Source organism: Staurois parvus, unplaced genomic scaffold (assembly GCF_062004578.1).
Source record: "Staurois parvus isolate SC_StPar_1 unplaced genomic scaffold, SC_StPar_1.0 ptg000052l, whole genome shotgun sequence".
In the NCBI taxonomy this organism is placed as follows: Eukaryota; Metazoa; Chordata; class Amphibia; order Anura; family Ranidae; genus Staurois; species Staurois parvus.
The window spans coordinates 5,243,909-5,258,811 of record NW_028317848.1 but is presented as its reverse complement, the minus strand read 5'-3'; the positions used below and the strand labels follow the sequence as shown (position 1 = coordinate 5,258,811).

General features: G+C 42.3%; 1 protein-coding gene across 4 annotated transcripts in view; it reads right to left on the bottom strand.

The window, feature by feature from the left end:
- The window catches only part of MTERF3 (mitochondrial transcription termination factor 3), a 97,870-nt gene that overhangs the window by 69,728 nt on the left and 13,239 nt on the right, over nt 1–14,903 (bottom strand). For all 4 annotated transcript variants that reach the window (XM_089666643.1, XM_089666641.1, XM_089666640.1 and 1 more), the window contains exon 2: nt 2,001–2,351. In XM_089666643.1, the coding sequence (XP_089522769.1) occupies nt 2,001–2,334 (334 nt within the window). In that variant the 5' untranslated portion in view covers nt 2,335–2,351. The remainder of the gene's footprint in view (nt 1–2,000; nt 2,352–14,903) is intronic.

The window sequence follows — 14,903 nt, the reverse complement described above, 5'->3', positions numbered from 1 at the left end:
GGGCTGTCCTCGCTATTCATTAGGAAGTGTAGAATTACTCCAACCATCCTCCCGGAAGTATGTCATCTCCACCAGGGGGCACTGCTATATTGTCAACAATACTTGGACCCAGGTCAATCACAACTGGCTTCTTCCTTCTGGCTAGAAGCCATGTAATCTGTCCTTTTAATATTCGTGTCACCAGGGATTCTGGGATGAGGCTCTCTTACCTCCATGCTCCACCGCTAGGGGGTATGTTTGAACTCCCAGGACAAGGATTTTGATATGCAACCTTTTGTTATACACACCCTGTTGTAAATACTTGCTTCCCTTGACACAGGCAGTAAGAATCCATAACTGTCTGAAATAAAAAACATGTTGCCTTCCAACAGAACGTATGAACATTGCCTATAAATATTTCCATTTGCAGTGAGTAGATGGAGCTCTTGGCTTCTTTTTAACTTTTTCCAGTTTTTCCTTAAAGTGGAACTTCATTGTTTGGGAAAAGGTACCTATTTCTGACAGGTACCTGCTCCCAGGTAAGCAAAAAAGGAAGTTCACCCCCCCAGCCTCCTGGAACATGTCATAAGCCCCAGGAGGATGTGGAACCATTGAGAGCCACAGTACATCCTGTGCATGCGCAGTGGGGAGCCAACTGTTAAAAAAGCTGGCTTCCCAAAGTTAAGATGGTGATCCTGGGATCCCAAAGACTAGCAAAGAATCGGCCTGGGTGAAGACAGCACTGGATCCCTGTGCTGGTAGGTGTCTTTTTATTAAAAACCAACAGCTACAGTATTTGTAGCTGCTGATTTTTAATTTTTGCAAACAACAGTGAAGATCCTCTTTAACTCCTGTTGAATATACTGTAAATTTAAAACAAAACTGAACAAAAACCATTTAATTACACCTAACCATCATGTATGTGAGTGCCGCGTCTTCCAATCAAAAACAAAAGATTTCATTCATCCTAGTAATGGCACTATTGATCTTCAGCAACTAGCACCCTGTCACAGTGAAGATGTACAATGTTTGGAAAAAGTGCTAATGCGGCAGTTAATAAATCACACCTCCTTCCTACTAGGTTTCACCTTTTTATATAGGTGAGCACAAATGGCTTGCAGCTGAGATGCTTTTGAATTGCTTCTGCATTTACCCTCCCCTGTTTGGGGTAGAGAGCATACCCAATGCTCATGTACACAAATGTAAGGTGTTGCAACAGAGTTAGAGCCTAATCACACTTGTCCATTTTGATGACGTAAAAGGCTTGCATTTGCTGCATACAAATGCATATCAGTGGAAATCCTATTATTTCACTATACAGCTGGTTCATATCTATGCGCTGCAGTTTAGTATGAAAGACAAAAATAAACTCTAATGTCCCATTCACATCTACAAATGAGCATTACCATGCAAAGCTGCATGCACATGAACAGTGCAAATCCAGCCTCATAGATCTGAACTGCCACGACACATAGCAGCAAATGATTTTAAGGCTACATTCACACATGTGAATGTGCCCACCAATGATTACATGTGAGAAACCCCAGCGGGTGTTCCCGGCTATTAACTGCGGGAGGCAGCCTCATTGAAAACAATCAGACGATGCCAGCTCCCGCAGCCACTTACCTGCAATCACTCATGCAGGAATTACTTGCAGGTGTTTGGCCCTGGGCGCAGACAGTCTTCATCCAGGGCCGAACACTTGCAGGCAGTCGCTGTATGAGTGATTGCATGCAAGCGGCTGAAATTAGCTTTCAATGGGGCTGCCTACCGCAGCTAATCGCAGGGAGCCCCCGCTGGGGTTTCTTGCATGTAATCATTGGTGGGTACATCTGCAAATGTAAATGTGGCCTAACTGCTCCTCTCAGGACCACTTGAGTTGGTAAATTCCTTCAAAGTATTTTAAAGAGGTATTTCCATGACAAAGGCCAAATATTTCTCCGTACATCATTTGTAGTCATTTACAACAAAGGATGCCTGTGGAGATGACAGCTTTCAGAGCCAGATTAGACCTTGTATACCTTCTAAAAATGTATCCATATCCTCTCGGGGTATAACTGCAGACTCCTGTTGTTCTTGGCTGGTTGATGGCTGATTGTTCTCAGAGCGAATGACTTTTAGACTGTCCTCTGAAACGTAGCGGGAACAGCCTGCTCTCAGCAGCCAACATTTCCTTGCTGGGTTTTGCATTGTAAAGACACTCCGATAAAAGTGATGTACTGAAATGGCTTCATTTCTCCTGGGGAGACAGCAAGCTAATGCCACAGACTCACGCGTTCCCTTCGGGAAACCTCCATAATGGCGAAGTGCTAAAAGCAGACATCTAGCATTTCTCTGGCACCCGGGCAGTGTCATCTTTCTGTGTCACAACCCTGGAAAATGAAAACAATATTCATGCTGTTATTGCTCTACTTTACATCCAATACTGCACCACCATTACACAAAGGCTGTCATCATCACCCACAAGGGAAACATTTTTTTTTCTGTTTGTCTCTTAAATTTATATTATACATTTTTTTTTTTAAATTCAAAAGACAAAACAATACAATACAATGTAGCAGGGTGGATTTGATTTAAATAAAGCTGATTTAAATCACAATTTAAATCACTAGTGAAAAAGATAGATTTAAATCATAATTTTTAAAGAGCAACTATCATCTCTGTCCTGCAGCAGCTCCTCCTCTGACCCGCTGTTGACTCACCGATAGTCCCATTCAATTTAATGGGACGGCTGGTGATGCCATAGTTACACAACAAGGTGAAGGAAGTGGCAGCAGCAGCAGGTGAGTAGATTCCCAAGCACAGGCGCTGCCATGATGGATCTAAAATGACAGGTGCTCTTTAAATGTAAGGAATCCGATTCATTCTTGCTGGTAGTTAGAATCTTTAACCCCTTGGCGCCGGCGCCTCCCAGCCCTTTGAGGGTTTCAGAAGCCGGGAGGCGGGGCAGAGTTTTAGGGTCATGTGACCACCATGATTCGCCATCACATGATTGGGAAAGGTCCCGATCGAAAGAGGAGATCGGGACCTTTCTGTGAGTACCGGACATGTGTGCTGGGAGCGCATAGGGCGCGCGTTCTCAGCACATATGTTTTTCTTAATTGCACACAAATGTTCGGCCGCTCGGCGTCTAGGCCCATACACTGGGAGGCCACACATTTGGCGTGAAGAGGTTAATATTTGGAAACCAAATGAAGATTTCCTTTTTAGAATAATACGCTGGCAGGTTAGTAAAACAGCGATATCAGAACCGATTTTAGGTTAATAGGTTAATCACACATAGTTGGAGAACGACTCAAATTCTTTTATTTCATGTTTTTTCTCATGGTTACTGTGAAATTGTGCGAATGCATCAGTGCAGTGCATGTTATCTCAGCTTGCAGAGCTTGGATTCATTGAATGAGTTTACCAAAAATGTGAATATTGGAGAATATACAGCCTCATGCTACATAAATAAACCCCATTTCATGCTGAATAAACTAAATTATTAATGTACCTTAAATAGAAAACTATCTTTAGATATATTTTTACTCCAAAAGTATTTTATTAAAATAAATTTGATAAAAAAATTTTTTTTAAATCTTTAATTTTTATCCACCCTGCAATGTAGGCACAGGCATGACTCAAAGTCAATTAGAGATAATATATCAAAAGTAAATACAGAGTTCAAGTAATGCAAAATAAAGTTAATCATAGAGAGTGCCTAAACAACAGAACATTAATTTCCCAAACAGTGACAGATAGGGAGGAAAACATTTTTAAAGGGAAGGTATAGTGGTCTTGTATGATTTTATTTATTATGATGAAGACTTTAAAAATACATTTATCTATCTTTAAATACACACACAAACATTTTTTTTAACACACACACAAATATTGGCACCCCTGCATTTCTGTCAGATAATGCACCACTTTGTCCAGAAAATTGTTGTGATTACAAATGTTTAGGCATTCTCATGTTTATGTCTTTTGTTTGCATGCTATAACACAAAAAAGTGGAGAAACAAAAAGCCAAATCTGACACATTCCATGCAAAACGCCAAAAATGGAATGGACAAAATTATTGGCACCCCCAATTTAATATTTGATAGCACACCCCTTGGAAAAAATAATTGAAATCAATGGCTTACTGTAACCATCAATGAATTTCTTACACCTATCTACTGGAATTTTTTCTTCTTTCACCAACTGCTCCAGTTTTCTCAGATTGGAAGGGTCCTTTTCCCAACTGCTGTTTTGAGATCTCTCCACAGGTGCTCTATGGGATTGAGATCTGAACTCATTGTTGGCCAGTTTAGTACTCTCCAGTGCTTTGCCTGAAAGCATTTCTGAGTGCTTTGGGTCATTGTCCTGCTGTATAACCCATGACCTCTGACAGAGACCCAACTTTCTGACACTGGGCCCTACATTGCACCCCAGAATTCTTTGGTATTCTTCAATGTTATAATGTCATACACACAGTCAAGACATCCAGTGCCCGAAGCAGCAAAGCAACCCCAAAGCATCAGTGAAACTCCACCATGTTTGACTGTAGGGACTGGATTCTTTTCAATAAAGGCCTCATTTCTTTTTCTGAAAACAGTAGAATGATGGTCTTTACCAAAAAGCTGGAATTTTGTTTCCTCTGTCCACAGCACATTCTCAGAAAAGTTTTGGCAAATTCCAATCTGGCTTTTTATGTTTCTGTGTCAGGAGTGGGGTCCTCCTACCATAGTGTCCCTTTTTATTCAGATGGTGACGTATAGTGTGAGCTGACACAGTTGTACCCTGTGCCTAAAGGTTAGCTTGAGTTTGTCTGAAAGTTGATCGAGGTTCTTTATCCACCATTTGAACAATCTTTCGTTGCAATCTTTGATCAATTTTGCTCTTTCGTCCACGACCAGAGAGATTAGCTACAGTGCCATGGGCTGTAAACTTCTTGACAATGTTGTGCACAGTGGACACAGGAACATTAAGATCTCCAGCGATGGACTTGTAACCTTGAGATTGTCCATGCTTTTCCACAATTTATGTTCTCAAATTCTCAGACAGTGCTTTGCTGTTCTTTCTCTTCTCCATTCTCGATGTGGCACACAACAGGGACAAGCCGAATTTTGATCCATGTACAGTGTTCAGCATAAAGGAGTACACTTCAACAGATTTGTCAGAAAATCTTTACTTTCCTTTCAGAATCAACATTTTCTTTGAGACACTATACTACAAAATACTCCCACAAATGCCGGCCATTGATTGCAAACAAGATTTGTTACTTTGCACACAAAGTATTTTTCCTAATAAATTATTCAATACCATGTTGCAAAAATGAATACACCTCAATGAAAGTCTTAGGAGCAAAGCTAAATTTTAGGCAACAAAATCCTAATTAACAAGAATTCAACTACAGGTGAGCCTACTTATTCATTTAACAGGTGTCCAGCAGACAGTTGATTATAAAAGGACCACATGGAAGAGAAATGTCACAAGGCCTGAGAAAGAAAATAATTTCTTTACACAAAAAAGGTGAAGGCTACAAGAAGATCAGCAAAGCTTTACTTATCAGTCAGAATACTGTAGAAAAAGTGATAAAAAATGTAACAAAGATGGAACTGCAACCAACTCACAGAGATGTCCAGGCTGTCCACAGAAGTTAACGCCTCGACAGAAGCCTCTTCTGATGAGCAAGGTTGAAGAAAATTGCCATGCAAGTTCACTGCAGTTAGCTAAAGAACTAGAAAGCCAAACTGGGGTGATTGTTTCTCGTGACACAATACAACATACACTGCACAAGAATACCATGTATGGGTGCCGACCACAAAGGAAGCCTCTCCTAAAGCCCATGCACAAAAAAAAAACGCCTAGAATTTGCCAGGGCCTGTACTGAAAACGAAGAAGACTACCAGGACTCTATGCTCTGAAGTGATGAAACCAAGATAAATGTTTTTGGAACTGGTGGCTTCAAAACTGTATGGTGTCGCAAAGGTGAGGAGTACAAAGAAAAAAGCATGGTGCCTACAGTGAAACATAGTGGTGGCAGTGTCCTTCTGTGGGGCTGCATGAGTGCTGCTGGTGTCAGGGAGCTGCATTTCATTGATGGTCTCATGAATTTGCAGATGTACTGCTCTATATTGAAAGAGAAGCCATCACTCCGTGCCCTTGGTTATCGTACACTTTTCCAACATGACAATGATCCAAAACACACATCTAAAGTCACTGTTGCATTTCTGAAGAAGAACAGGGTGAAAGTGATTCAGTGGCCACGTATGTCTCCTGATCTGAACCCAATCGAACACCTATGGGGAATTCTGAAGAGATAAGTTGAGCATCACTCTCCATCCAGCATCCAGACTCTAAAAAAGGTTGTTCTTGAAGAATGGAAAAAGATAGATGTTGCAATATGTCGCCAACTTGTTCATTCCATGCCTAGAAGACTTGGTGCTGTCTTTAGAAATCATAGAGGTCATACAAAATACTAGATGGAGTAGTTTTTGTTGTGGGGTGTATTCATTTTTGCATCAACTAATTTGAGTAAAACTGAAGATTTTGTAATCTAAGTAATATTATTAACCTTATTTTCATGTAATGAGCTAAACAAACGTTCTATAAACTCAGTTATATCAAAATTTTGAAAATTGCTCGTGTTCATTCAGATATTGGTTAAAATCTTACTTTTCAAAAGGGGCGTATTCATTTATGCTGAGCACTGTATGGGCTAAGCTGGTTGTACAACCAATCTGTTTTTTCCCAAACAATCAGTGCCATTGGCTATAGCCAGCAACACTGATCACTGTGTTCTGCCAACGGGGAAGACTCCCCACCGGCAGAATACAATAGCTCAAAAATCTTGTATAGCCTGACTTAAGTCAGCCATAGACGATGGTTTGAATCTTGGCTGGTTCAGCAAGAACTGGTCAAGATTCAGACCATGTATGGGCAGGCTGAATGTACCCAAGTGATCGATCAAACTACCAGCCTGCCGGATTTCACTTGCCATGTTTGCAAGCGGCTGTTATAGCCAGTAGCAATAATCACTTGTTGCTCCCCCTGCACACTGGGAGAACACAATGGCTCCACTAGAGAGGGATTCCCCTGTCAACACTAACTGTGTTGATGGGAGCATTGAGGGAATTTCTTTCCTGCAACCAATGGTTTCAAAAAAGAAAATCGCTCCATCTATGGCCGGCCTTAGACAAGGGAACCTAAAAGTAAACAGTTTCTATTGTGCTGCTCTTAAACAGGTAGCTTGATGGGGTGTACACACCTACTTTGACCATAATGCTTTGCTTCACTGCCAAAAATTATAAAGCCTGGCAGGAATTTCCACCACCAAATGCAACCAATTCAAGTGAATGGTACCACACTGCAACCATCCTGCAACGACATCTAATGCAGCATTTACAGGGTTAAAAACAAGCCGTGAGGACCCTACCTGGTACTGCTGTCAAATGCCTCTGATCCACCATGGATCGCTTTTCAGAAATACAGCAATGATAGCCGCACATTTACGCTCATTGTCCCTCCCTACGCATTACATCATCATGCATCATGAGTGCACAGGGTGGAACACAGAGACCCTGTTGAAGGAAAGGCTTTATGTTCTAACTGGAAGAGACTACTGCCTCGTGAGAGTTTGCTTGGATGTGTAATTGATTTAGAAGATACAGAGAGGACTAGGAGTTTATTTACTGAATGGAAATCATATGTATTCCCAACCATGGCACCACCTGCCTGGAGTTTGCATGTTCTTCCTGTGTCTGCGTGGGTTTCCTCCGGTACTCCGGTTTCCTCCCACACTCCAAACACATGCTGGTAGGTGAATTGGCTCCTGTCTAAATTGGCCCTAGTATGTGTATGTATGAATGTGAGAGATTGTACGCTCCTTGAGGGTTAGGGACTGATGTGAATGTACTATATGTATGTAAAGCGCTGCATAAAATGATGGCACTATATAAGTACCAGAAATAAATAAATATGTAAGTAAAAGCACCCATAGCTACATAGATTATTTCAAATATATCAATGATAATTGCCATTTAAGTAAAATGTCAACAACGTTTCTCACAGGATTATTAGAACAGATGTCAGCTGTTATCATCTACCACCCCATAAACATAATTAATGCCATCATTAGGTTCCCAGCACTTTTAAACATTTATCAGTAAATTTTGCTTAAGGGAAACCCCATTATAAACCAACTTGCAATCTCATTGTTAGTTAAAAGTGCTTTGCTTAGAATATAACTGCACTTCACAAATAGCTGTCTTATTGCAAATACATTGCTTTAATTAAATTAAATTTACAATATAGCTGATTATACCCTGGTCACAATAGGTTGCGACTTGCCATGTGCTTTGCCATGCGAGTTGCAAATCGCATTGCAAGTCGCACCCTATTGCCTGTAATTAATGCGGTCATATCGGTGCGATTCCAACTTGGTCAGAGTCGCACTGATTTCTAAAGTAGTGCATGCACTATTTCAGGTGCAACTTGCATAGACATCTGTGTCTTGCAAGCCGCAACTCAAGTCGGAATGGAATCCAACTTGGAAACTGCGCAACTTTCAGTGAAACTGCACAATTTAAAAGTTGGATCGGTGTGACTGGGGTCTTAAGGCCACTAAGGAAAGGTAGCAGCTTTGACCCCCCCCTCCGGTTGCGATCAACAATTCCAACACCAATTGTAACATTTGTTGTTGAGTTTTTCCTTTTCATTTGATTATGTCCTTTGTGAAACTACAGATTCCACTGTACCCTGTTATGGGCTTACGGAGTTTCACAATGATGAAAGCTGGCCAAACACTGTGCGGTGTACTGGGCAAAATATGTTAAAGGGGGGGGGGGGGGCTCTGTAGGACCCATCCTGACAAAAAAAGAAAAAAAAATCAAAAGGAGCTGGCTGGAAAACGGTAAGCCGTACAGTGGATGCATGCAATCTGCGGTTAGTCAGTGGTGATTGTCAAAATACAATAGACTGGCAGAGGGATTTATCCATTAGCATGGATGGGGAAACCTGTTAGATATTTTTTTATTCAGCCTGCAGTGAAAAAAACAACAACACAAAAACACAAGGCTACATTCACATGGCCAGATAGCAGAGGACAGGGGATGCCGCTGGTAAGAATCAGTAGATTCCTGCGGGTGGTTGAAAAAGCTGCCTGCACACACTGGGGGAGATTTACTAAAGCTAGGTTCACATCTGTATGGGTGGTGCCGCTGCGGATCCGCACAAAAATCCGTGCAGCCCCACCACCCACACAGAAGAATGCAAACCTGCGGGCGGGGGCCATTAATTCTAATGGCACGCCGCCTGCACTGGAAATTACAAACATACTGCGAACCAAGGTTCCCGTGCGGGCTACGTTTTCAGAAGTACAGGGACTTCTTCCCTGCGTGTCCCGGAGCACGGGAGTCCAATGGAAATGAATGGGCTCTTGTGCCCGCACAAAACGCGGCCCGCAGGAACGCGGATATGTGAACCAGAGGTAAAACTGAAGTACTCAGAAGCTGATTGGCTACCATGCTGCATCAGTTTCTAACTTTAGCTTGTTCCATTAAGCTTTGACAGGCGCAAAGACAATACTGCATTTACTACTACTAGGGAGACTTTCCATCCCTTCCTGTCAGAACAGACAAAAACACAGTACAGTGGGAAATGATTAGATGTTCTCACAATGTTTTTATAGCTTTTTTTGCCTTCCTGTCCCCGTGACATGAATTGCCACAGGGAAAGGAACAGATAATGAGGGAAACTCTCCCCGTGGGACCACAGACAGAACTTGTAAATTGTACCTGGAGTTGGGTGTAAACATTAAGATTTAGGCTAGGTTTAGATTCATCTAGACTGCCACACCTCTGAAGTGTTCTGCTTTCGGGCTGCTTTTCAGAGCCATTGGACAGGCAGTGAAGGGGTGATGTGATACCTCCTTCAAACCCAAATAATTGCAGCATCAACTGCATTGCACGCGGTTTTGAGTGTTTGGGGCATTTCCTCATTCGTTTGAACGCAACAGTAAGTTTTTGAAGCATGAGACGTCATGACGCTGCTCATAAGCCGACTGTCTGAGAAATCACCTCGCCGGCAAATATGGGGGAGCGGTGGCCAAGTGTCAGCCCAGTTGCTTACATAGGAGGAAAAGAAGAGACACCTCTCTCACCACCTGTGCAGTCCCATGTGTAGAGGATGGCCTCAGCCAGCATGGCCTCAGACGCATTTCGCCCCGCCCATCGAGACTTAATCACAGGAGTCCATTCGTCTGTGCTCAAGCCCCCCGTGGGCGGGGCGAAACGCATCAGAGGGCATGGCCGGTGCGACGGTTGAGCCCATCCTCTACACACGGGACTGCACAGGTGGTGAGAGCGGTGTCTCTTCTTTTCCTCCTATGTAAGCGACAGGAGTAAGTTTTTGCCGCAGACGCGAAGCATTGAAAACGCAGCATGTGAACACCCTTATTCGCTGCCTTTGCAGCTTAAGAATGGGAGGGACCCTAAAAAAACTGCCCATACTCATGTTTTAAAATGCCTCCAACCACAAATCTATATGAGCCCTTAAAGCAGGGGTGCCAAACCTGTGGCCCTCAGAGCCCTCTAATGTGGCCCTTGACCTCAAATCAGGAAAGTGCACACCCAGGGTAGGCAACTCATTGATCATTGCATGCCAACGCGCCATCCCAGATCATCAGACTGCATCGAGACGGTGCCGAAGGCAGAGGAAGTAGGCAGCTGCAAAGATAGCGGGAGCACCGGATCCTGTCCCAGGCAGAGTGATAGCAAATGCACTACCTTTCTAGCAGCCTGGATAGTGATGCCAGCAGCAATTGCAAGAGGAAAAGGTCAGTGTATTATGCAGTGGGCCTAATAGTTTTTGCAATGGGCATATTAGCACCTATAAAGGGTTTAATAACTATTAAGCTGCTTTCACACTGATCCATAGGTGCAGCGTTGTGCACCTGCGGCTTTCCCGTGGGTTAGCTGCACTTAGCCATAGACTTCTACTAAATACTGTGTTTGGTGAGCTTTCAGAAAGTGCAACACACATCATATAGTAAAAGTCTATGACAAACTGCAGCTAACCCACAGGAAAGCTGCAACCACAGTGCGAGTAAACAACAATACATCACTGTGAAAACAGCCTTATAGGAACAGTAAGGGCTTGTTTGCATTTGGGGGGCAGTAAAACTCCATAGTTGAGACGTGTTTTTAACCACACGTCCCCAACCTCTGTTGCAGTACCAGGGTTAGCAATAGCCCCATGCTCCAGGGGGCCCATGTGGCCTCCCTGTAACATTCTGTTTTACACTTGGCCAGAAGGGGCGACATATACAGGAACCATTTCTCTCCATTTTCCTCCTGAAACTTCTGAAAGCTGGCTTCTCCTCCTCTTCCTCCCTCCGGCATTCAGTGGCTGCAGGAGGTAAATGCCAATTATGCTATTTAAAATAAAAAATGTGAAATTCTGAACCATTTCATTTTATTGTGGCCCGCGACTGGTTGCCAAATCACTTAAGTGGCCCTCGCTCTTCAAAAGGTTGAGCACCCCTGCCTTAAAGCCCAACTTCAGCTAAAACATTTTTTTAGTTTTGTGTGGAATAAAGAAGGGTCAGACCTGCTTGATTTTTAACAGAAGCCTGTTTTCCTATGGGGTAGATTTACACTCACTTCCTATCTAGTAATAGTGGGCTAAAAGGACAGGAAATTACAGGAAATCTCTTTAATGAGACACAGACAAATAATTTTTTTTTAAAGTATAAGACCCTGGTGAGCCACATTCTCCTTAAAACGGAGTCCCAGCTGATTTAAAAAAACAAATAAAAGTCAGCAGCTACAAAAACTGTAGCTGATGATTTTTAAAACTACAGACACTTACCTGTCCCTCGGTCCAGCGGTGTTCTCACCACAGCTGGTTTCACTGGCCATCTTCTCTCCCTGGCGCCGGCATCTTCAGTGTGGGCACCCGGCTGTGACAGCTTGAGGCTTCACAGCCAGGTGCCCACTTCGCATGCATGAGAAACGCTGCGCTTTGTGAATGGTCCCTTAGTCTTCTGTGACCTGTCACGTGTCCCCAAAGACTACTGGGAGGGAGGGGGGAGGACAACTTCCACTTCTGATCGCCTTAGGCGATCGCTGCGGAAGTGGGAGCGGGTACCTGTCAAATTCGGGTACCCGCTCCCCAAAGGTGCCAATCTGTAATGGGGAGCAGGGGACAAAGCATTAAAGTGGTACTTCTCCTTTTGGGTGGAGCTCCGCTTTAAATGTTGTAGGGAAGGGTTAGAACCTCCCAATTTTCAATGGGTCCCATTTCCCTAGGGGGGAGATTTACTATCATTTCCTGTCTATTAATATGGGGCCAAAAGGAAAGAAAAAAAAAAAAGTAGAAGAACTTGGTGAGCCCCATTGCCCCTCGTTTCTTCTCTTTGGATCCCAGGGATAACAAACTGAAAAATCTCCCTGATTTGGTCACAGACAATAAAAACCTGACGTAGGTGCTATCATTTCTCCATTACCTGGCGCTGGGAGAAACATATAGACTATAAAAACAGTGAAAGGCTTATTTTAAAAAGAATTCTAACCTTAAATAGTCATCAAGGAAAGAAAGCGTTCCTTACTATTCCACTGAGCAATGTGCACTCACACTGTAGTTAGGACACTCTATATATGAAAGCTGTAAATACATTCAGCTGTTGCCAATCACTGTTTTGTTGTACAAAATTCTCACAGGAGAATAGGTCAGCATTTTACACAAGTAAAGAGGATTGTTGCCTTTTTCTAGTATTTAATGTATCCCGGGCGTTTAAGGTACATAGTATCAAAGCACATTGTAAGAGCTGCACATAGATATTTGGCTACGTTGTTCTACTCTAATGCAGCAATGAACATAGGTTGTCATGCAGACCCACAGCATAGATCGATGCAATCTAGGTGACTAAAACTGCACACTTTATAGTTGTACAGTACTTCAAAGAAAGTGATCAGGCTATGAACATTTCGATCAGCGGATTGCTGGTGCCATGCAGGTCTCCTGCAGACCTGTCAGTATATCTGCTTGTCTATATGGGAACTGGTAATATGTTCCTAAAGGTGAACTAATCCTTTAACCTCTTCACACCGACAGTATCTAAATATGCGGCCTCTTGGCAGCTGGGCCTTGACGCCGAGCAGCCACATATTTGCGAACCATTTGTAAACAAACGTGTTGAGAGAGTGTACCTTGCGTGCTCCCAGCACGTGTCGGCGTCCCACGGATAGGTCCCTATCTCTCCTTGTGAAAGGGACCTTTCCGATCATGTGACAGCCAATCATGGCGGTCACATGACCCATAACCCTGCCCCACCTCTCAATATCAGAAACCCTTTAAAGGGCTGGGAGGCACCGGCGTGAAGGGGTTAAGGCACCACTGTATCGCTTGTTAGGCTCTAGTGACACTTGAGCAGCTTCAATTGTGCGTTTTGGGCAGTAAAAATCGCATATAAGAGTCCATTTAAAATTCTTGCCACACCAAAATGCCTGGTATAATTAAAAACTAACTAAATAAATAATAATTAAAAAAAAACTTTAATAAAATGCTTTTGGAGTAAAAATCTATCTAAAGATAGCTTTCTATTTAACCACTTCAAGTCTGGACACTTTAATCCCCTTCCTTTCCAGGCCAATTTTCAGCTTTCAGTGCTATCACACTTTAAATGACAATTGCGCGGTCATGCAACACTGTACCCATATGAATTTTTTAGCATTTTGTTAAGACAGATAAAACTATATTTAGGTGGTATTTATTCACCACTGGGATTTTTTTTTTTTTGCTATATATAAATGAAAAAGTCCAAACATTTTGAAAAAGAAAGTGTTTTTCTTATAAAATGTTGCAAATAAATAATCTTTCTTCATAAATCTTGGCCAAAATGTATTCATCTATCTTTTTTAGTAAAAAAAAAATAACCCAAAATTAGTTTATAACCAAAAATTATAGTTTTTCTACATTTTTTTATATATTATTATTTATGGTTTTTTTTTAACATACCATCACCCTATAAGTACAGTGTCACCATAGGGACACTGTACGACTTGTGGGGAATGATGAATTTTTTTTTTCTTTTTTTACACAGATTGCTTTTACACCCATAAAGGCTGTAAAGGCAATCATTTCCTTTTCTCTCTGTCTGCATTCTTGCAGCTATTGAGAAATACTGTGCGAGCTGTGATTGGTCACATGGTACAAAGCTGTTGTGAATAGCCTTGTACCATGTGACCTCTGTGATCATTCAGAGATTTCACAAGTAGTAAGCAATGATGTCAGGAAGTGACATCTTGTTTACTACTATCGTGTGATCACTGATTGGCCAATCAGAGATCACATGAATCGGGACCTCACACAGAGGTCCCGTACAGCGATCGGTGCATGCACAGGCAGTGAATGCGGGAGCCATTTTTAAACGGCGACCCACTTCGGCACTGCTCTCGTCCGGCCATTTATGTACATGGGCTGGACGAGAAGTGGTTAAGATACATTAATCATTTAGTTTGTTCAGCATGAAATGGAGCTTAGTTATGTAGCATGAGGCTGTATATTCTGCAATATTTACATTTTTGGTAAACTCATTCAATGAATCCAAGCTCTGCAAGCTGAGATAACATGCACTGCATTGATCCATTCACACAATTTCACAGTAACCATGAGAAAAAAAAGGTGAATTAAAAGAATTTGAGTAGTTCTCCAACTATGTGTGATTAACCTATTAACCTAAAATCGGTTCTGATATCGCTGTTTTACTAACCTGCCAGCTGATTATTCTAAAAAGGAAATCTTCATTTGATTTGCAAATATTAAGATTCTAACTACCAGCAAGAATGAGTCAGATTCCTTACATTTAATTAAAGAGCACCTGTCATTTTAGATCCATCATGGCAGTGCTTGTTAGCAGGCATCCACTCACCTGCTGCCACCACGTCCCTCACCTT